Source organism: Balaenoptera musculus, chromosome 15 (assembly GCF_009873245.2).
Source record: "Balaenoptera musculus isolate JJ_BM4_2016_0621 chromosome 15, mBalMus1.pri.v3, whole genome shotgun sequence".
NCBI lineage: Eukaryota > Metazoa > Chordata > Mammalia > Artiodactyla > Balaenopteridae > Balaenoptera > Balaenoptera musculus.
The window spans coordinates 83,954,144-83,977,907 of NC_045799.1; the positions used below are offsets into that span (position 1 = coordinate 83,954,144).

The window sequence follows — 23,764 nt, forward strand, 5'->3', positions numbered from 1 at the left end:
GGAGGGTGCTGTTCAACTAGGAATCTTACCCACACAAACGTGCTGATTTTGAGAAACTTTTAAAATGCATAATATTCAACCTCTCAAAGTAAAAAAAAGTAATGAATTACATAGTAATGCTGGAAAATACAGGAAAAAGACAATAAAACTTGGAAAACAATGTTTACTAACATGACCCCAACTGGAAAAATTTAGAAACATTTAAGACGACTCTGTAAGTCAATAAGACAAGGAAAACAAAACAGAACAAAACAAAACAAAACAAAACAAAACAAAACAAGACAGTATTGGGGCAGGAAGACGGGCAGAGAACACGAACAGGCCCTTCATATAAAAACAGAAATACACCGGTCTGAGAAGACCATAGACTGAAGGATTCCAACTACGTGACATTCTGGAAAGGGCAAAAATAGACAGAGAGTAACAAGACCAGCAGTTGTCGGGGGCTTGGGGGCATTGGGAGGGATGAACAGGTGGCCCCCAGGGATGTTTTGGGCACTGAAATGGTTCTGGGTGGCACTGCAGTGGTGGCTGCAGGTCATCACACGTGTCCAAACCTGAACAGCAGGACACAGAGAGTGAGCCTTGATGTAAGCTACAGACTCCAGGGGAGAACTAGGTGTCAGTGCTGATCCGTCACTGAGATGAGGCGCCACACAAGCGCGAGATGCTATCAAGGGAGGGAACCCAGAGGGACGGGTATAGGAAACTGCTGTCTGCTCGACTCTCCTGTAACTCTAAAACTGCTCTAAAATCTGTCTATCAGTTAAAAAGAAGAAACAGCTTCTAAGCACGTGAAAACGCTATCAACCTCATTCGCTATTAAGGAAAATCCCCAAGGGAACGTCCATACCGTTTACCGGGGCCTAGGACCAGTAGGAACACGCCGCGGCCTCGCCCCTTCCTGTCGGGCATCGCGCTGGAGCCCAGAGTCCCCCTGACTTGACCCACCGTACCCCACCCCGCATTTCATGCCGTCCACAGTCTCTACACATGACATCTTTTGATCAGATGACTCACTGTCCCAATTACAAGGTTTCACTTTCTCCACAGGATGAAAGCAAAACCAGCACACAGGGGAGGCTCTTCAGTCAACCTCAGGGTCTGCCTGCATTCACGTCCCGCTGTTCCTGACAGGAGGCCCACATCCTAAGGAAGGCGGTCCTTACCAGCACCTCAGGAGCCTCATCCAGCCCACCTCACGCTGCTCTGAGAGCCTTGCCAACCTCTGCAGCTACCCAAGTCCTGGTCACGTGAGGGCCGTCACCCTTCCCCGAGTCACTGAGCCACGGGCTCTGACAATGCATTTAAAACCAGGCTCTCGGACTTCCCTGGTGGCGCAGTGATTAAGAATCCGCCTGCCAATGGTGGGCACACGGGTTCGAATCCTGGTCAGGGAAGATCCCACATGCTGCGGAGCAACTAAGCCCATGAGCCACAACTACTGAGCCTGTGCTCTACAGCCCGAGAGCCACAACTACTGAAGCCCGCATGCCTAGAAGTTGTGTTCCACAATAAGAGGAGCCACCGGAATGAGAAGCCTGCGAACCGCCACGAAGAGTAGCCCCCGCTCGCTGCAACTAGAGAAAAAAGCCCGCGTGCAGCAACAGAGACCCAACACAGCCAAAAATGAATAAATAAATGAATAAAAATTAAAATAAATAAATAAATAAATATAACCAGGCTCTGCTTTGTCAGCACTCTGGAGTTCCCTACGCATCGACGGGCAGGATTCTCGTCCTCTCCTATAATTACGTCTGTGAGGTGCATTCCCTGAGGAGAAGAGAAGCTCCTGGAAGCAGAGAATTACTTCTTAAGATCACATGCAGAACCCAAAGACATTTGATGTTTACGTCAAAAAAAAAAACAACAACACTAGATGGTGTGAAGGGTCACCAAAGCCAAGAGCGAGGCAAGCAGGACACTTCTTCTGGGGATACTTCCATCAGCAGAGCAGAAAATGTCCATGGGGTCCCAGAGCGCTGCCCTCTCCTTCAACCCCCAACCTCACCCTCACCCTCAGCTGAGGAGCTGCTTCCCTGAGAACAGAGAAGCCATCGGAGGGCTTCTCCACCTGCACCCCAGCTCTGCCACCCCCTCCCCACGCCAGGACCCCGGGCCGCAGCTCTCCCCGCTCCCACACGCGTCTACTGGATCAGTCCCGCTGTTGTTTCTCCCGTTACAACACAGCACAACACGACACAACACCCGCCCCGGACCTCAGCTCCTACTCCAGCTACTGTCCAATTTCTCTTTTCCCCGTCACAGCAAAACGTCTTGAAAAAGCTAGGAACACAACAAACCCCGTTCTCCCACTCCTCTCTCCTAAGCCTCTCCGAGCAGGATCTCACACCACACACCCATCCAAACGCATCAGCAGCGAGTTACGACCTCCCCCCAGTGCTGGGCTCGAGGGTTAACAGCTCCACAGAACGGCAACCTCGTTTGTCCAGTCACCCAGGGAACCTCTAAAGTGCTTCCCACGTGGAGACAAACTGCTGTGATTCATATTTTAGGAGAAATACTCAGCGTGGAAAATACACTTGAGCTGGTGGAAGAAAGAGGTAGCAGCACAGAAAAAAAGGTTCTGTAACTACAGAAATTAAAAAATAAGCTATTTTAATGGTAGCAAGTATGGGATGAAGAGGAACGAATAAAAACCGTTTAGAATACGACATTAACAAGCTTAATACTACAACGTGCTAACAGAGGATGGAGAAGGACTCTACAATGAACCCATTTTTCTGGGTAGGGTGACAGGCTGGATGATGCAATGATGAGCCGGCAGGGACAAAAGGAGAAGGCAAGGGGCGGGGGAGCTGTAAATAATCATTTTTGGATCTACTGGATCTAGTCATTTGAGGTGCCCTTTGGACAAACTCCATAGAGATGCTGGCAAGTGGCTGGACAGAGGCATCTATCTGGTCCAGGTGGGAGAACTGACAGAGCTGGAGGTGAAAAGCACCAGAGGGTGAGATCAGACAGCTTTAAGAGTCATGAACCAAGAGTAAAAAGACAACACACAAAGAGGATGGAAGAAAGAATCAGTCAGGAAGAGAGCAAGGAGAGATCTGTCACAGAAACCAACATAGGAGACTCTGCAGATGGGAAGGTGACAGTGGTCTGAAGTGAGGACTGGCAAATCTCCACTGGTTTGTATGCTGGATGACAGGTCACCTCAACCGGATCAGGGTCCGGGGAGGGGCAGAACCAAGACCGCAGTCTGCACGATAAAATTCAGATGGGAAATAAGGAATCTTTGCCAGAGACATGACTACATGGTGTGTAACGCGACCCTGTTAGATTGTAAGAGACCAAGAGGGAAATTTACTTGAAGGGTGAGAAGGCAGTTCCTCCAGAGGATCCTCACTGCATCCCTGGATTGAGCACTGAAAACAATGTACCTACGGGACAACAGTGTTGTACTGAACAGAGAAGTTATATGCACTGAGTGCTCCCTGGACAGCATGCTCTCGGCTTACAGGAAGCACAAGGAAGGCACCAATGTCAACACGTTAGGGGCTGTCACTCAGGAAGGCTAGCGGCCTACAGCGGGATCCTCAAGGAAACCTTTCACGCCCGAGAACAAAAGTGCTTCGGCAGGACAATGTAAGTCAAGCAAGGGATGGTATTTTGCCACAAATGTCAAGAACCCGAGGCTTGTACTGTGGCTATAAGAGGATCGTGGGATCTGCGCGTAGAACTTGCCAGAAACACTTGGTACTGACCTGTTCCTCTACGCTTTGTCTAACCACATCTTTTACCTACTTCTACTTTCCCATTTTAAATTTTGAACTATTCGTCTCCCAAGGTGTTATTACAAAACAAGAGCAGCAGATAAATACGTAAACAGCAAAACTCACCAGAGACTGATTCATTTTCCGATGCTCTTGGAACAACGTGCAGGACTGTGACAGTGGAGGCGGACCTGGAGAAGGAAAACGCAGGTAGTGAAGCTACGAATGAAGGGGCTCAGGGTGCACGAGCACCTGTCTCGGGCTCCACAAGAGACACCTGTGGGAGACCCGCCCTTTCACCTTCAGAAGGGCCTGTTAGAATTCGGAGGGAGCAACCACCCTCAGGTCTGTAACTCCCACGTGACTGTGGTAACTGGGGCGATACTTTGTTTCAGTACCGAGTGTACATTGAATCTTATTAAAATAAACTTCCGTCATTAAATATGAGATTAAAAAACGCTAAAAGTTTATCTCTCCTAAGTCTGTTAACAACTTAAGATCAGAAAATCCACAGGACACCCAGAATAAAGGGATACACTCAGGTGCGTTTCAGTCTTTCAATTATCTGGAGAAACTGAAGTGCGACGCTCAAAAAAATCTTTTATTAAAACTGTCTTTAAGTGGACAGAACACCTGCCCTAGGAGTTCTGAGTCCTGTTAGCGACCCCACGTGCACACCCGGTGAGGATCTGGGACAAGTCACCTCCCTTCTCAGGCCCAATCTCTTCCTTCCTCAACCGAGGAAGCAGGACAAAAGCCTTGCAGACTCATCCTGCACTAACTACACTGTGCGATTCCACGGGGCACAACCCAGGGGGGCAGCGGACGCTTAGACAACCAACGTGCTGACCAGCTTTAAGAGACACGTGCGAGATGCCCAGACGCCGACAGGAGGAGGAGGACGAGGAGGACGAGAAGGACGAGGAGGATCGTGGTTGCAGGGAGGGGTGGACGCGGCACGTCCCAACCGAGCCTGTGGCCCCTGCTCCCCCAGGACACCCAGAACTCACAAGTCCCAGGGTAGCCCCATCCGGAGCAGCCGGCCCTGCTCTCCAGCCCGACCCCTCCACCTCCGGGAAGCGGTCAAACCCTCCCGGTCGCTCTCCCGCGGGGCCCGGGGCGGGCTCACCCGAGCCCAGCTCTCCAAGGGCCGCAGGGTCTACAACCGCCTGCAGGCCCGAAGACGCACCACCTACCCCGTCGGGACTCGCTGACCGGCCCCGGGCTCCCAAGGCTCCGGGCCGGGGGCTGCTTCTCCGGCGCGCTCCTCTCCAGGGGTCCCTCTTCTCCGCCTCACAAGGCCACTGGGCCCGAGGAGCCGGCTCTGGGCCTACGGCACAAGCTCCTTCAGGCCCACGTCCCTCTCGGGACCTCGCTCTGCCGCGCGCTGCAGACGGTCGGGCACTGCGCCGCCGCCTCCCGCCCGGCCCCTCCGGCCCTGCCTGCTCCGCGGCTCGCGCTCGGGGTTCCCAGTTCCTGCCTCCCCCCGGCACGCGCGAACCCTCGCCCGCACAGCCCGCTCCCGATGGTTGCGGCCGGGCCGGACGGCGTCCAGCTACGCAAGTCCCGAAATCCTGGCCCTCCAAAGGCCAAGACGTGGGAACGACGACCAGCGGTGACCTGGGCACTCAAGGGAAGCGAGGGCGACGCGGCGACGGTGCGCGTGCGCCGACACGCACAAAACGTGAAGGCGCACCTGCGCAGGAGGACGCCGGAAGTCCTCCTGCCAAAGCCCGCCCGGAGAGCGGGACAAGCACCAGGACTCTATTTCCCAGAAGTCTCCGCGCCGTCAAGTTAGTGAGCGTCTTAAATGTCTCCAGCTCATCTGGCGGTGAAGAGCTGCTGTGCTGCGAGGGTGGGCCGCCTGGACCAGGGACCCAATTGCCCATTTGTCTTCACTCCTGTTAGCGATCAAGGAAAGGTGTGGACTCAAGTGGGGGCTGGGGGATGGCCTCCAGGGTCCCTGGTCCTTTCCCTGCCCTCACACATTTCGGGTTACATCTGAGATTCCCCCACCACCAGGAGAGGGGAAGGAGTGTATCATGTTCGCTTAACTGAAACGCTACAACTTTCATTCAAATCCTAGAATACAATAAATGCCCAGCCATGATACAAACTAATATTACCCACGGAAGGAAAAGAAAACAGAAATTGTAGCTTTTTATTTATTTATTTATTTATTTTTAAATATCTTTTAAGTGCTCTAATTTTTTTTAAAAAACATTATTTATTTATTTATTTATTTATTTATTTGGCTGTGTTGGGTCTTCGTTTCTGTGCAAGGGCTTCCTCCAGTTGCGGCAAGCGGGGGCCACTCTTCATCGCAGTGTGCGGGCCTCTCACTGTCGCGGCGTCTCTTGTTGCGGAGCACAGGCTCCAGACGCGCAGGCTCAGTAGTTGTGGCTCACGGGCCTAGTTGCTCCACGGCACATGGGTTCTTCCCAGACCAGGGTTCGAACCCGTGTCCCCTGCATCAGCAGGCAAATTCTCAACCACTGCGCCCCCAGGGAAGCCCCTAAGCTTTTTAGATTACACAACCAACGCATTAAAAACTATACGAAAATCAGATGGTACACAGAAACCGAAAAAAGAAAACAGATACCTGGGATCTTACCTCTTAAAGAGGATATTGTTTATGTTAGGTAAAAATATCATTTTTCAAAAATGGAATCATAAGGGTAATGATTTATCACTATTTTTGGGGTGAAATAATATAACTGTGTTCTTGGCCAACTGTTTCTTAAAAGCTGCTAGGGGAAAAGTTAAAAATAAAATCTCCAGGGACTTCCCTGGCGGTCCAGTGGTTAAGACTCCTAGGTTCCACTGCAGGGGGCACGTGTTTGACTCCTGGCTGGAGAACTAAGGTTCCGCATGCTGCACAGCGCAGTCTCATTAATTAATGAAGTAATTAACTAACAAAAAAAATAAAAATAAAAATAAAATCTCCCGCCAACAGAGAAAATCCTCTCCAGAAATGTAGAAATAAAGAAAACGGTTTTACTGTAGAATAGCCATTCAACCAGACTGTGTTGTGCACCACAGGCGAACCACTAATGTTTGTGCAAATGAAATCAACCTCACCTTTTGTGTTTATAGCTCAGCAGATAAAATCTGTTGCATACATGTCCTCAAGATAAACGGGAACTTGTCTCATGTGAAAAGACTTGACAACACCATAAAAATGGCATACATTCTTTCAGAGTACATCCTAAAATCACCTGGTCATCTCGGTGGCTGTCCATGCTAGTTCATACCCTTTATCCAAAGGAGAAAGACAACTTCTCCTATCTCTACGACAAGCAGGTAGTTACAGCTCAGAGCAAAGTGCCTAACACCTAGCCTAAACTCCCCTGGTGACAGAGAGATAAAGAAGATAGCTCTCAGGTCCTTCACAAAAACATTCCTGGGTTGTAATGCTGGCAAGAGACTGATTTAGCTTTGAAAAAGATTTAGATACTTATGAAAGGGACAGAGGAAGTATTTACATGACAAGCGTCTTGAGGAAATCCTCTAAAAACGGAAATAAGAAGTGATGACTCATCCAAATGAATAAGCACATAACCCATTCCTGATTTCCCCAGCTGAAGTGCCACATTAAATTAATCCTGCACAAACTGTGTGCTTCTACACAATTGCTCTTGGAAGTGGCTGCTTAGAGCCAGGAATGGTCTTCTCCGGTTCTTGCTGCTGCTGACTGTGGCCTCTGCCTGAATTCCCACCGATGAAATACTGCTTGTGTGGGAATGACAGCGACCACGCCTCCTCTGAGCCTGAGCCTGGCAAACCTCCAGGGCGCATTTCTCGCGTTTTCCATTGTCACCAGGTAAAGACGTCAGCTACACTGAGTACCCTGGAAGCACCCTGGGTGGGCAGTGCGCCCGTCAGCCCGCCACCAGGCCTCCAGTTCTCACCTCACCCACGTGCACTGACCGGGTCTCAACAGAAGACTGGGGTGGCCTGTGAACCCCAGCTGCTGTGCCCACCTCAACACCTCACTCTATCCCTTCAGCCCAGAGACATGCTGGGCTCCCCAGCCCCCTGCCCTGTACTTTGCCCTGGACACTCTGGAAGTATTTCTATTACAAGCTGTCTTGAGGAAATGCTCGAAAAAAGGGAATAATAAGTACGAAGTCATCCAAATGAACAGGATGTCCAGCGGGGAGCTGATGTCTCTCACGACTCACCCCTCTCTCCAAAAGGCGAAAAACCGTCACTTCATACATTTCCCCCTTTTTAAAGTTGTTTAAGCTAGGAGGGTAAACCTGGACCCTGTGATTTCACCTTGACTGGAAGCAGCAATGGCCACCTTTTAGTTTGGTTTCATTAAGATCTCTTCATATATTTGGATATTTACAATATAAAGCTTTCTCTTTTTGTATCTCCGTTTCTATTAAATACAGGTATTTTCCCTCTTTTGTCAGTTATCTATTTTTATTGAAGTATAGCTGGTTTACAATGTTTCAGGTGTACAGCAAAGTGATTCGGTTACATGTATTTATGTAAGAATATATATATTCTTTTTTCAGGTTCTTTTCCATTATGGGTTATTACAAGATATTGAACATAGTTTCCTGTGCTATACAGTAGGTCCTTATTGTTGATCTATTTTACATATACAAGTGTATATCTGTCAATCCCTGTTCTTTATCTTTTTAACTTAATTTTTTACTCTCACATTCTGTTATACAGATACTTAACAACATATTTTGTGTTCAAATCTTTCACTTTCACGTCATACTTTTCATCTGCTTTGACACTGTACTTGAAGAAGCCTTTCCCATCCTTCATTTCCTAAGTAGTTGCCTGTGTTTTCTCCTGTTTATGTTTGGTCTCTTAACATACCAATTTTATCAAGATAACTGGCACCCATCTTCAGGATTTGTAAATCATTCTCCGCTTAAAGTCTCTCAACCATTTTTTTCAACACTAACACATCTACCACAACCAGGAAATGCAACGTTTAAGAAGAAAACTCAAGTTTCTCATCTAACAGAAAAGGACAGGTTCTTCTTTGAAGCTCAGGGACACGTCTTAATTTAAAGGCAGGGGAGAGACTTTCCCGGTGTTCCAGTGGTAAAGAATCCGCCTTCTAATGTAGAGGACGGGGGTTCGAAGCCTGGGAACCCTGGTCCGGGAGCTAACATCCCACACGTCACGGGGCAATTAAGCCCGCGTGCCGCAACTAAGACACGACGCAGCCTAAGAGAAATAAATATTCTTTAAAAATAAAAATAAAAAAATAAAGGCAGGGGAAGCAGGAAAGTGACCGTCACATGTGAATTCCTTCTTATTCAAAATAGAGGCCGTAGCAGTTTGCTTGGGCTGCGTCACAAAGTACGACAAACTGGCGGGCTTAAGCAACACAAATGCACTGTCCGACATTTTCGCAGGTTGGAAGTCTGAAATGCAGGTGTCAGCAGGGTTGGGCCCCTCTGAGGGCTGTACGGGAGGATGTGCTCCAGGCTTCCTGGTGGAGAGGGCCGTTTCCTCAGTAGCACATGCACTATGTATGTACTAGGTAAGTGCCTGGGCTGAACTCCGACCCCAGGGCTGCTTATCCACAGCAGCACCAGGCTGCCGGAGGGGTTGTCACGGACCCGTTGGCAGGAGGATTGGAGGCTGACACAGACGTCCGCTCAGTTGTGGACCCATGGCCTGGCCACAGCCCTGCCAGAGGCTGCCTGTGTTAAATCCAGGTCACGGTTCACCTCCCTCCCGCTTATGTCATTCAATGACGCCTTGAAGACCCCCTACTGCACCAGCCTGGGTGGCACATCCCACCCAGAGATTTCCAAATCAGAAGCAGGTCAATTGAGAAAGTTAAAATTAGGCCCTAGCTCAGTGCTGTGGAATTAGAATCTGTGAGGCTGTGTCCAGGCATCTGTGTTGTAATATTTTCTCCACGTGACTCTCATGCCGAAAGGATTGTATTGACAAAGCACTTCTGCTTCACTCTACTGATATTTCTGCACTAGAGCTACAGCCGTTGTTATATTAAACTGCACCCACAGGAGGAAAAGACAGGAGGAGAGGTGATAGTATTGCTTGTCTCCAAACACGCTGTTACTGAACCGAACTTGTGTCCACTCGCCCGCACGCAGTAAAGCCAATCTACTGACACCGGGTCACGGTGAAGGAAAGTGCAGCGTTTACGGCAGGGCAACAAGCAAGGAGTCTAGGTATCTAGGGCTCAAAAGGCCCCAACTCCCCAATGGCTTTGAGGGAAAGGTGTTTAAAGATGAGGTGAGGCTGTTGGTGGGAATGTAAACTGGTGCTGCCACTATGGAGAACAGTGTGGATGGAGATTCCTCAAAACACTAAAGCTAGAGCTACCGTATGACCCAGCAACCCCACTCCTGGGCATATACCCAGAGAAAACCATCATTCAAGAAGACACATGCACCCCAATATGTATAGCAGTACTATTTACAATAGCCAAGACATGGAAGCAACTTAAATGTCCATCGACAGAGGAATGGATAAGGAAGATGTGGTACATATATGCGATGGAATACTACTCAGCCATAAAAAAGAATGAGATAATGCCATTTGCAGCACCATGGATGGACCTAGAGATTATCATACTAAGTGAAGGAAGTCAGACAGAGAAAGACAAATATCATATGGTATCACGTCTATGTGGAATCTAAAACAATGATATGCATGAACTTCTTTACAAAACAGAAACAGACTCACAGACATAGAAAACGAACTTAAGGTTACCAAAGGGGAAAGGTGGGGGAGAGGGATAGATCAGGAGGTTGGGACTAACAGATACACACAACTATATATAAAACAGGCAATCAACAAGGACCTCCCGTATAGCACAGGGACCTCTACTCAATATTCTGTATTAACCTAGGGAGTTCCCTGGTGGCCCAGAGGTTAGGATTCCGGGCTTTCATGGCCGTGGCCCGGTTTCAATCCCTGGTCAGGGAATTGAGATCCTGCAAGCCACACAGAGTGACGAAAAAACCCCCCAAATTCTGTAATAACCTAAATGGGAAAACAATCTGAAAAAGTATAGGTATATGTATACATATAACTGAATCACTTTGCTGTACACCGGAAACTAACACAACACTGTAAATCAACTATACTCCCAATATAAAATTAAAAAATGTTTAAAGTGAATTACAAAAGAGTGGGAGGTGAGGGAGGGGAGGTTGAGGGGTGTGTGGTCAGCTTGTGGACATTCTTCCGATTGGTTGGTGGTGAGGTAATGTGAGGTCAACATCGTCAACCTTCTGCTTCCAGCTGGTCTGGGGTCTACGTGATTGTGGGCAGCATGCAATTAACTTCTTCCACCTGCTGGGGGTTTCAGTCTCTGCAAAACAGCTCCAAGGACGTGGCTCAGAACAGTATCTACAGCCCTTGAGGAGGAACTAAAGGTCCTTGACTTTGTTTAACGGCTACACTATTATTTGGTCTTTTGGGACTGTTTTCCTTTCTTTTTGCACTTTCTCACTTCTCTGATTAAATTGTTTGTTTCGAACTCAGAGAAGGCTAGGAGGCTAAAATTTTCTGAAGACAAGATGCAGGCGGAAGACATGGGGAGAATCCATCCCAGGAAGGCCCCACAGGGTCCTGCTCAGTTACAACATCAGATTCAATCTGGGCTCTTTACGCCAGTTTTGGACAACATACCAACACATCTTAAGATGGGTCCCACCTAACTATAGCACATTTGGACAAGGTGAGGTGGGGTGGGATTATGCAAATCCAGATCTGAAGACTAGATAAAGCAATCAGGGTATTTCACAGTATACAAGAGAAATTTTCACGGGGACAGAATACCAACCTTCTAATATCTGAAAGCCTGTTAACCAAGAGGGAGAGTGACTTCTGTTTTGTTATAGAAGGACCCAATCAGCTGTGATGGTTGAAAGCATGATGAATGCAAATCTGAACTCACTGGCCTCCTAACAATGGAACGTCTACAGCAGAGGGACACAGGTCCTCAAGCAGCAGTGCTTTTCCCAGCAGTGCGGACCCTGAGGAGAGCCGGGCTGTGGCAGCTCTGGAGGACCTCAGACGCTCTTTGCATGGTCTCTGAGACCTACAACATCTCAGAAAGTCCACGACTGCAAACCAAAGAGACACTCAGTCCCTGCACCTTGGATGAACTGATTTGACTACGTATGCATTGCTTGGGCTAATTAAAAATATGTAAGTGATCAAAAGACAAAATAAAACTTTGGGCACACCCTGAACAACAGAGATACTTCTCATCAAAGTCCAAACAATAATTCAAAAGCAAGATTCAGAGCCAAAATGTGGAAACAACCCAAGTGTTCATTGACAGATGAATGGATAAAGAAAATGTAGTGTGTATATTCATACAACAGATATTATTCATCCACAAAAAGGAAGTTTCTAATTGATACAAAGAGCATTTATGTATTTTTAAATGATTGATATTTCTTTGTATAAACAGTGAAAATTTAACAATTCCACTTTTAAGAGGAAAGGTGTTTCTTTGTACAAACAATTAAGTCTCAACAGTAGAGGCATAAGCACACACGTGCACACAGAGTAAACAGAAATACCTCCCCACTACCTCCCCCCAATCTCATCCCCCGATGAGCCCTGCTGATTCTCCCTCCAAGTACATGGAACCTGTTTGCTTCTCTCCATCTTCTCAGACATCGTCTTCCTGGACTACCACAACAAATTCCCAACCATATCTGGGTCTCCAGACTTCCACTCTTGCTGAAACCCCACCCCATCCATTTATACAGCAGCCAAAATAAAGCTTTTCCCTTTCATTGCAAACTGGATCACGACACCTCTCATTCACCGGTTTCCCATTGCACTTGGCATACATCTGAACTTCTTTAGACCCAGGGTTTTATTTCCTTCTCACTCACTGTGTACTGTCCACACTGGCTTTGGGGTCTAGGAAGGAAATTTTAATACAGGTTACTGCACGGATGACACTTGACGACATTATGCTAACTGGATAAGCCAGATACACATGGACAAATGTTATATGATTCCACTTCTGTGAGATCCTCAGAGGGGTCAAATTCATAGAGACAGAAAGTGGAAGGGTGGGTGTCAGGGGCTAGCAGGGGAAGGGGAGTCAGTGTTTAACGGGGACAGAGTTTCAGTTTGACAGGGTGAAAATATTCTGGAGATGGATGGTTGGGATGGTGGTACAACAATGTGAATTTTTTTTTATTAATTAATATTTTTGTTTATTTTTGGCTGCGTTGGGTCTTCCTTGCTGCGCGCAGGATTTCTCTAGTTGCAGCGAGCGGGGGCTACTCTTCGGCGCGGTGCGCGAGCTTCTCATTGCGGTGGCTTCTCTTTGTGGCAGAGCATGGGCTCTAGGCGCACAGGCTCAGTAGTTGTGGCTCGCGGGCCGAGGAGTTACGGCTTGCGGGCTCAGTAGTTGTGGTACATGGGCTTACGTGCTCCGCAGCATGTGGGATCTTCCCGGACCAGAGCGCGACCCCGTGTCCCCTGCATCGGCAGGCAGATTCTTGACCACTGTGCCACCAGGGAAACCCAACAATGTGAATTCTTGATGTCACATAACTGTACCCTTAAAAAGAGCAAATTTTATGGAATGTATATTTTATCACAATAAAAAGAGAGAAGGGAGGAAGGAGGGAAGGAGGGAGGGAGGGAGGGAAGAAGGAAGGGAGGGAGGGAGGGAGGGAGGAAGGAAGGAAGGAAGGAAGGAAGGAAGGAAGGAAGGAAGGAAGGAAGGAAGGAAGGAAGGAAGGAAGGAAGGAAAAGCAAGACTCAGACACCCAGGGGAGGAGTGGAAGTATGAGTTGGGAGGTTCAGAAGAAGCTTCCAGTGACACTGCATGACCCTGAGTTGGCTATTTTCTTCTCTGCATCTCAGCTACCGTGTACTTCCTACCCTCATAGAAAAATAACCTGTCTTGAATTGGAGGTTTTCCCATTTAGTCTTTTTGTACATGTGACATTTTTATTCAGAAAAATAATCTGTCTTGAACTGGAGATTTTTCCATTTAGTCTTTTGTACACGTGACATTTTTATTCAGGTAGTGAAATTTCTGGGTCAACAGTGATACCACATTCTCAAAATTTTGGTAAGTAGACTAGAATTTCTTAATTGGAATCGAGGGCCAGGCTTTGGACAATCCATGGACTTTGTGAAATCCAAAGGTGCCCTTTTTTGTTGTTTTGTGTTTGTTTGTAGACCCCCTTTGAAGGGTGCCTGAGCACCTGTACTTCTCTCTGATTTTAGCTTCTCAAAATGGCTCTTGGACTCAAAGGTGCCTGAGGGTGGCGGACGTGTGCTCCCCCAGTACAGAATTCTGAACACAGTGTCAGTACACATTGAGCAGAAGCGCTTTGCCAAACTGCGTGCTTTAACGTAACTTTTCAATCCAGTCAGTCAGTGCACCTGGGATCTTTTTTTACATACTTATCTCACTCTTATAAGGCTTAACCGTTGCTGCTTCCCCTAAGTTTCCTTGTCCCTCTCCCCACTCTCCCACCAGGCCGTGGAAAAGGAATGGGAGCGAGGGGGAGAGTCCAGCAGGGAGAGGGCAGCGCACCTGCTGGGAAGCGGTAAAGAGGGGTCCGGACACCTTGAGGGGGGTTTTGGAGGACGGGCAGAGGTTGGGTCAGTGGCAGGAGATACCATTTACCCCTGATCTCTGGGACAAGTGCACACATAGGTCTGACAGTTACTTGTGTTTTCATTCAAACTGGTTGCCAGGTTGGAATGACCCCATGATGACGTCACAGGCTTCCGACCTTCCTGATTGGAAGGACCAGACTCCGTGGCGCTCGGCAGCAGAGGTGGACAATAGCATCTCGCCAGAGCTTTTCTCCACTGCCAGTTGCCCTGCAGCTTGGAGAAGGGACGACCACTTGTGTTTTGCCCAAGTCCAGAAGAAGAGTTGGGACAAAGCAGAGTCTAGGCTTCGAGGAAGGGAAGAGTTTGGGAGAAATCATGGCCAATCGTCAACCGAGTTCCCAGGTTGAGAACCAGGACTCCCAGCCCAGCTCCTCAGGGTACCCCCTGGAGGTGACTGTCAACGAAGAAAGCCCAGGACCGTCAGGTGAGGGAGCTGGCACGAGAAAGAACTTCAGAGGCTTGACCAGTAAGGAGGAAAGGGTACAGAGATCGGGAAGGAGCACCTGCGTCAGGTGCCTATGAAAGAAGGGAGACATTCGGAAAGCCAGGGATTGAGGGAGGAGAGGACAGGAGCTGGGGACACGGAAACCCTGGGAAGCAAGAAAGAGGGTTAGGAGATGAGATCCAAGGATGAGAGAGGGGAAGAGAGGAAACAAGGGGAGGGTTCTTTTTCTTCTTTTTTCCTAGTGGGAGAAATTATCTACCATGAGAAAGAGTTTTCAGGACAGGAAGCTGGAAAAATGACAAAATGAGTCAGGGGAGGGATAGGTAGATATGGACAGAGAAAGATGGAAAGATGACTTGGGGCAAGGTCAGAGGTCTATGAGACTGGAAAGGGTAGGGGTGTTTCGGGGGGGAGGCGGAGTCGGGGTGTGGTTGGGTGGTCACCAGTGGCTGAATTCCCAAGACGAGAACGTCCTATTGTAGTCTCTTGTCTTTTCTCAGCCCCCTGGGCCGGCTGCAGCTCCCCGCCTCAGCGCCCTGGCTGTAAGAGGAAGAGGTCAGTGGCGTTCAGAGAGGAGGAGGAGGAGGGCGAGCCGGCCACTGAGGCCCAGGACACCTGGGTCGTGGAGTCGCTGAGTGGGCTCAAGATGAAGCTCAAGCGACAGCGGGTGTCTTCAGTGCTGCCTGAGCACCACGAGGTCTTCAACAGGATGCTCGGTAAGGACCAGCACCCCCGCCCAGCACCCTCCAATCCTATACTTGAAAAACAAACAAACAAAAACTTCCAATGACTACACTTTCCCAATGGAAAAGAATTCCCTGCTACTTGGTGCGCTCTCCGTCCCTGGCGGACTGTCTATGGATAAAGGACACAGGGGACACATAAATGATACAGGATTAGGTTAGACTTACAAATGATACAAGACTAGGTTAGATTTAGAAATGATACAGGATTAGGTTCGCTTGGTTTCAACTGTACCCCTGAGACTCTAGCTCTTACTGGCCTTTTGAATCTTAGTGGCGTGGGGTGGCGGGAGGGGGTGGGGGGCAACACAAGCCACCTTCGCCCCCTGACGTGACTGTCAATTGAGAAATTGGCTGTGAGTAACTCGATGCCCTCTGCACTGGTACGTGAATGCATGATGAAGGGGCATCACTCCCTGTCACTCGGCCCTCCTAGAAGGGGAGTCACCCCTTTTCCTCCCACAGTGAATGGTCTTCCCTCCCCTCTTCCCATCAGCTTCACCCTGGGCCACATCTGGGCATTTCCCCAGGGGGGGCGTGGTTCTCCCTCTTGGCTCTGGAATGCTCCCACGACAGCCCTGTTCCCACTGGCAAACATCTGCCCTCTTTTCCCAGAGGATCCCGTCATTAGGAAATTCCTCGCCTGGGACAAAAACCTGCAAGTATCTGACAAGGTAAGTCCCCCACTGAGATGGATTCCTGCTCCAGCGCCTGTCCTGGGTGGGCACGCGGGGTGCTTTCTACACCCACGTTTCCACTCCCCTCCCAACCTGATGCCTTGTCAACACTTCCCTCCAGGGGCCTCGAGGTCCCCTCTGGGATCTGAGCCCCAGGTGTGCCCCTTTGGTGGTTGCTGCCTAAGTCCCCTCTCCTCTCAGCTCCTGGGGACTCGCCTTGGCTCCGGTTCATCAAACACCGTCCAGTGCCAGCGGCCCTAAGTCCACGCCCTCAAACCCACAGCCTCCCATCCTTGGAGCGTCGCAAACTCTGACCTTCTGTCCTCTCCCCTCCCCCAAATAATCAGGCTCATCCAACACGGGGGTCTCTTCTCCAAGTGGCACCACCCATTCCTCGTCCCCTGCTCCCTTATCCCACTGTTTTTCCTCTTCCACGATGTGACCTCTCTCCTATGTTTTTTTTCCCTCTTTCCATCAGTATCTCCTGTCGATGGTGATAGCTTATTTCAGCCGGGCCGGGCTCTTCTCCTGGCAATTCCAGAGAATCCATTTCTTTATAGCTCTGTGAGTATCTTGCTCCGTCCCCTCCATCAATATTCAACACCCTGGGAGGGCGCAGGGAGAGACCTGGGGCTCTGACCTTTCATCTATTTTTTTAAACCCCTCTGTACCGGTTACTCTGGCTGTGAAAATGACAGGATTACGGTAGAGTGGTTTCTTTTTCAAACGAAGCTATGTTTTTTATACCATTCATTGTCAAAACAAACTGCCCTAATGTCAATTAAAACACTGAACGAAACAAAGCAAAACACGAAACCTTCCTAAGAGGAGAGGAAGAAAGGACTGACACCATCCTGCCCACAAGTAAATAGACTTGAGACGTTTCCGGTTCTGATTCTCCGGTCTCGGGTCTTTCCACATCAGCACCAAGTGTGATTATCTTCCGTTTCTGCGTTCCCACGACAAATGCCACAATCGGGGCCCTTATCACATAGCGCGGACCTGGCAGAAAATGCTCCCCACTGATGTTTCTTCCACGTCTCCCAAGCCAGTCGGCTCTATTTGCCTGAATGTCCTTCCAAAACCCAGGTCTGACCGCTTCACACAATGTCATTGGCTCATTACGTGCCAAATCAAGGCCAGAGTTCTGGGTTGGAATTCAACTCTCTCTGCAATCTCCATCACACTGTCCTGATACTTTATTCCTTTGTGTCACTGTTCCTTCCAAATACCCTGCCCTCTAAGTTTCTATTGTGCTTTTCTGTCCAGGGATCTTTCCCACACATTTACCTGAAGAAAATGACCCTATCCTTAAAGTGGGTTCAAACACCAAAACCTTCACGATGCCTGATCTCCCTAACTTCTGCATCCCGGAGGCACTTTCGTTAAAATCGTATTAGAATGTGATGCTTTGCATTACAGTCATTTCTTATCTCCCCCCTTCCCCTTCCCCAGTCCCATTAGACTAGACACAATGTGGAAGGCAGGTCTTGTCAAAATGTCAATGCATTCCCAAAACACTCAGCACAATTCTTTTCATTTTGCGAATGTTTGTTATTGTGAGTCTTCGAGGTAATCAGTATTGCATTTGGCTACGAGATAAAATGTTCGTTCATTCATTCATTCATCTAATGAAACCTTATAAAGTACACCCTACACGCTGGGGAATATGAGGTGATGGGAACAGAGATTCACAAAAGGCTGTTGAATTAATGCATCAAGATGAACCAAGCCCTAAATGTGTCATTTGGTAGGAGAGGGATGAATGCAGAAATAGATCAGATCAGCTCCTGCCCTCAGGAACTGTACATGCACCTACAACATAGGGAGAGAGGTGTGTGCACATACAACAAGTTGAAGGGAACAGGGGGTTTGGATTTTGTCCCCAGCATCAAGGTGTGAGAGGCACCCTTGCGAAGGTCCTGCCTGGCAGTGGCGCCTTGATGACTGGGCAGCTCTCGGGGACGCTGGGCAGGGCTGGGTGGGTCGTGTCAGGATGCTCAGCCTGCCTCTTTTCTGGGAAGCCGATCTCAAGTGGAGGCCCTTCCTGTGCTGATGACAGCCACCTGATGTCTTTCCCCAGCTATGTGGCCAACGACATGGAAGAGGACAACCAGGCCCCCAAACAGGCCATCTTTTCGTTCCTCTATGGAAAGAACCGCTCCCAGCGTCCCTTGTTCCACAAACTGCGTCTCCAGTTCATCCGTTCCATGGGCTGGAACGCTAGGGTCACTCGGGAAGAGTGCGAGCAGGTGGGTGGGCTGTGGCGGTCTGGGGGAGGGGCAGGGCCGGAGAGGAGGTGGGGATCATGGGGGATTCGGTCTGGGACCTGGAGACGGACGAGAAAGAACCGGACGCGGGGCACGGGGAGGCAGCGTCATCCTCATTTCCAGGGGCTGTTTGTCTTTCCAGATCCAGGCTTTTGAGCCAGAGCTCTGGGTGTGGGGAAGAGATCGCGCCCTCTTGCCCTAGAGGCCCCAGGACCACGCAGGCCTGAGGTCATCGGCCTGCGCAAAGGTAGGTCTGCGTCCGCAAAGGTGCGGGCGGAATGACGCGTTGCTTACTGAGGAAATCGGAGGAATCCCACTGCTGGACCCACATCACCTCTCACGCTGTGAAGGGGGCCAGCCGGGCACACAGCCACACGCCGACTCAGCGCCCAGCCGCGGCCTCACAGCCACACACACACACCAGCACCGTGGGGCCCGTGGGCGCCAGACCTCGGGGAAACCAGTCTGTCACAGACGCATGGGTCTCACTGAAGTCATTTCACCCAAAGCAATTGGGTCCAAATAACAGCTTTGATGAGATGGTGATTTTTTTCCATGTACGGTGTTTCGAGTTTCTCTTTTAATTCATTTTTGGCCTTAACATCCCTCAGGGATATGGGTTCTAGGATTTACCTACCACAAGGTAAACGTCTACAAACAGGATATTAGATGGAACAGCCTACACGTTCAGTAAGAAAAGACCAATTATGACTAGCTTTATTTTCATCCAAATTTACTTTCCAATTGCTTACGGCCAGATCACCAATGATTCCTTTTGTACAATTCACCTTTTCCCCCTCAACTTTATGGTCAAGACGGTTTATCAGAACGAGTGAAGGTTAAGGAATGCCATCTTCAGCATGGCTTATTACAATGGACACATTAGAGTTCTAGATGTGGGCAGAGGATTGAGCAAACATTTGGTTGAAATCTTGCAAACTAGCTGCCTTAGTCCGTTCGACCTGCCCTAACAAGATACTACAGCCTGCGTGGCTTATAAACAACAGAGCACAGTCTCTTTTACAAGGGCAATAATCTCATTCATGAGGGCTCTACCCCATGACCTAATAACCTCCCAAAGACCCCACCCTCCTAATACCAGCCCCTGAGCGGTTAAGATTTTAAGATTTCAACATAAGAATTTGGGGGGACACAAACATTCAGCCCATAACACTAACCAAGTCTAGGACTGACTATTATTTAAACATTAGGATCCAGGGACTTCCCTGGTGGCTCAGTGGTTAAGAATCCGCCTGCCAACGCAGGGCACACGGGTTCGAGCCCTCGTCCGGGAAGACCCCGCATGCCGTGGCGCAACTAAGCCCGTGCGCCACAACTACTGAGCCTGCGCTCTAGAGCCCACGAGCCACAACTACTGAGCCTGTACTCTAGAGCCCGCAAGCCACAACTACTGAGCCTGTGCGCCTAGAGCCCGTGCTCCGCCACAAGAGACGCGTCATGAGAAGCAACGGAGAGTGGTCCTCGCTCACCACAACTAGAGAAAGCCCACGCGCAGCAACAAAGACCCAATGCAGCCAAAAATAAAATAAAGAAAATAAGTCAATTAAAAATTAATAATAAAATAGACATTAGGATCCAGGATTAGCATTAGGGAACAGGCAGCAGGTCTCCTGGTCCACGATGCTGACCGGTCAGTGATGTCTGTAGTGTGGTTCCAAGTTCAGAATTTAAGTGGTGCCAAAGGACCAAGGTGAGTTAAGACTAAAGCAGCATTCTCCAAATGCCAGCTCCCTGAGCAGAATCACCTGGAGTCTTGGCTATAAAGCAGATGACTGGGCCTGGCCTTAGGTGTATTCAGTAGTTTTTGCAGTCAGGCTCACCAAACTCCAAGAATCGCACTTGAAAACAATGAATGGTTCAGGATTGGGGCTCCGAATGGAGAATTTGAGATAAAACTGCAATCATAAATGAGTCTCAATTCTGGTGAGAACTAAGAATGTGAAAAACCTTTGTATCTGGACAGTTGCCACTTTGAAATCTGACGTCCTTGCTCCTTCTCTTACTTCCAGATCACAGAGCCCAGGAGAGATGAGGATGTTGCACAGGAGGTCAATCCACACGCTGACGACAGCCGTGAGGAAGGGAGGGAGAAGCCTCTTGTGCAGATGATCGGGAAGAACCCAGCGTCTTCTAGAACGAGCTCAAGAGAGTTTTCGTGTCACACTCCTGGGAGTCTGTGGCAGGACAATAAGAAATCAGGGTTCTGTCACGTTCCATCCCTTTGGAAGGCACCACCCCAATTTTCAGATCATTTCATTCAAATCTCCCCTGAGATGAACACTGGAGGTCCCATTTTTTACACACTTCTTTGCCCCAGTCTAGAAGCATTTGAAGGGTGGCGTGTAGGGGGCTCAGAACAGGAGGGAATAACTTTAAAATATATAATTAGAGCCACAACGGTCATGACTGATGACTAACTTATTCACTGGCTTATTTTGAAAATGTCACCTATAAAATTATTGTATTTTATATTTTATATTTATAGATGTATTTTAAATAGTTTGAAATAGTCTTCATTGTGAAACATCTTATTCCACCAAGTTTTGTGATGAGTATTACAGCTGTTGTATATTTACACCTATATACAATTTTATTCACATTTTCAAGAGAGATTTTTGGTTTTATCTATACGTAATATACATTTTATCTATTGCATAATATTTCCACTCTACTTATAGCTAGGTGGGTATTTCCTCCCAATTCTTGTAAGCATAAATTTGTATATTTTTAGTCTCATACTGAATTGTGGAATTCAGTCGTAAGTTTTTAACTTGTCTCAACAAGTTTGTATGTTATTTTAGATTATTAAAGAGTACCGTGCAATGCAGCTTTGGGGAAATATAATAAAGATGAAAGTCTTCTCACAATCATGATGTGTGTGGTCATTACCAGTGTGCTTCGCCTGTTTGCTGCCCAACGAGGTGTGGCTTAATGGCGCTGTGATTATCCAACCACATTTCTTAACTCTGAAAAATAATCCTGAATTATTTTTCATGGAGGAAAAACTGCAGAAGATGAGGCAGATCTTGCATCATTCAGGACTCCAATACTGAGAGTCAAAGTGTTGGGTAAAAGGAAACACGGCTTTACTGAGGAAGCGGCAGCCAGGGGGGAAGGTGGACTCGTCCCAAAGAACCTACTTTCCCCTCTGAGGTTTTGCTTGAGGACTATATAGGGAAAAGAGAAAGGGGCTGCATGTTGAAGACAGGGTTACAGGGTGCGTGATCAGCTCACGGACATTCTTCTGATTGGTCGGTGGTGAGGTAGCGGGGACTCAACCTCATCAGCCTTCTGCTTCAACTGGTCTGGGGTCTGCGTGCTTGTGGGCAGCATGCAGTTAACTTCTTCCACCTGCTGGGGGTTTAGTCTCTGCAAAACAGCTCCAAGGACGTAGCTCAGAATATTACCCGATAGCCCTTGAGGAGCAACTAAAGGCCCTGGACTTCGTTTAACGGCTAAAGTATGATGATTTTGTCTTCGCTGTTTTTTCGGCTGCGCCACGCAGCTTGTGGGATCTTAGTTCCCTGACCAGGGATCAAAAACAGGCCTCTAGCAGTGGAAGCGCACAGTCCTAACCCCTGAAATGCCAGGGTATTCCTGACAGTACACTTTAAAGAGAAAAAACCATACCAAAAGGAACACAGTTTTAAGGAAGCTTAACTTTCTCAGAAACGCAGAAATTTTGTTGTGCATTTATTTTCTTTCTTTTTTTTTTAATATATTTATTTATTTATTTATTTATTTATTTATTTATTTATTTTTCTCTGCGTTGGGTCTTCGCTGTTGCACGTGGGCTCTCTCTAGTTGCGGTGAGCGGGGGCTTCTCTTCGTTGTGGTGCGTCGGCTGCTCAATGCGGTGGCTTCTCTTGTTGCGGAGCATGGGCTCTAGGCACGTGGGGTCTCAAGCAGTGTGGCTCGCGGGCTCTAGAGGATTTTTTATGTTTACTTTTTGCAAGTATTCATCAAATGCGTTATTATGTGAAATGAATGACAAATCATTTCTTCCAACAATCTTCAAACTGCTTAAAACTATGACAATATTTAGCGTTTCAAATTTCTATGACCTCACTCTCTCCGTGTTCTAGTTTCTAAAGCATGTGGGATCTTCCCGGACCAGGAATCGAACCCGTGTGCCTTGTGCTGGCAGGTGGATTCTTAACCGCTGCCACACCAGGAACGTCCCTGTGCATTATTTTCAAGAAAATAAGGCGGGACCGGATGAATTCAGAACTAGGGGCAGAAAGCTCTTCCTGTGAGATACAGAATCTCTGCTGTTTTAGGCAGATTAGAGAACAACTTTCCAACCACTTATTAAGGAGACCAATTACTCCACGAAAAAATATATCATTTTTACAGAGAGAAAACCAAACTCCAGCTTTGCATCAATATAATATTTGATACTTAAGAGAACCATAAGCTCTTTTTTGAAAAATCTCTGCAATAAACATCAAAACTGAGCCACCTTCGGCTGAGACCAATACAATTCCCTTTCCACCAATCTCCTACAACTTTCTAGATTCATTCAGGTGGTGTCCTTCACTATCCTCTTTCTGGTGGCTGGAACAATCGGTCATTTTACTTAGGACCAAACTACTTGTGTTCCTGTTAATAAACAAAAACTACATCTCATCATCTTGCATACAAAGTTGTACCTCTCGGTTGCTGTAAACAAGCAGGACCCTGCATGGCCCTTCCATGTCCCTGCCTCTTGCTTGTAAAACAGCTGCAGTCTCCCAGGGCCTACCCTGAGTCACAAAACAACAGGTTCAAGCAGTTCACGATTAGGACAACAGCAGTCACAGAATCTTTAGTTCCTCCCAAGGACGTAAGTAACAGTGTCAGAGACACATTCCTAACTGTTTTGCAGATACTAAACACCGCTACAAGAGGAGAGAGCTAACTGTATGATGACCAGACTGGAGTTATGACATAAGCTGCTCCATCTTGAGCAGACCTGAACCAATGGCTTACACAATTCCAGGAACTGGCCTCAAGGAAATGGGAACAACCAACACTGGACTTGAAGATTAAACTGTGCCGGAAACAATCAACATGACACTGACACACCACTGCATGACCAATGTCAAGATGATGGTCAGAGCTGACTGTGCTACTCTGCATGTAGCCCCCACTGCACAGCCCAGAGACTTCCCGTCTTTTCCCTATAAACCCCTTTTCCCTCTAACTGGCAACTGGGAGATGCTTTGGGGGACACTAGTCCACCATCTTCCCAGGTTGTGCCCGC

The 23,764-nt window shown here is 48.2% G+C and overlaps 2 protein-coding genes across 5 annotated transcripts in view; one reads left to right on the top strand and one right to left on the bottom strand.

The window, feature by feature from the left end:
• The window catches only part of LOC118881289 (zinc finger protein 12), a 134,853-nt gene that overhangs the window by 12,259 nt on the left and 98,830 nt on the right, over positions 1 to 23,764 (bottom strand). For 3 of the 4 annotated variants that reach the window (XM_036826028.1, XM_036826029.1, XM_036826031.1), the window contains one exon: positions 3,864 to 3,928. In XM_036826028.1, coding sequence (XP_036681923.1) covers positions 3,864 to 3,928 — 65 coding nt within the window. Of the gene's footprint in view, positions 1 to 3,863; positions 3,929 to 4,933; positions 5,411 to 23,764 lie in introns of those variants that run through there. The other variant, XM_036826030.1, reaches the window with a different exon arrangement.
• LOC118880919 (speedy protein E4-like) lies at positions 14,679 to 20,688 on the top strand. The gene is made up of 7 exons (XM_036825115.1): positions 14,679 to 14,787; positions 15,309 to 15,524; positions 16,167 to 16,225; positions 16,707 to 16,792; positions 18,312 to 18,480; positions 18,641 to 18,745; positions 20,529 to 20,688. Exons 1-6 carry the CDS (start codon positions 14,679 to 14,681, stop codon positions 18,698 to 18,700), a joined length of 699 nt encoding a protein of 232 aa, XP_036681010.1. The 3' UTR covers positions 18,701 to 18,745; positions 20,529 to 20,688.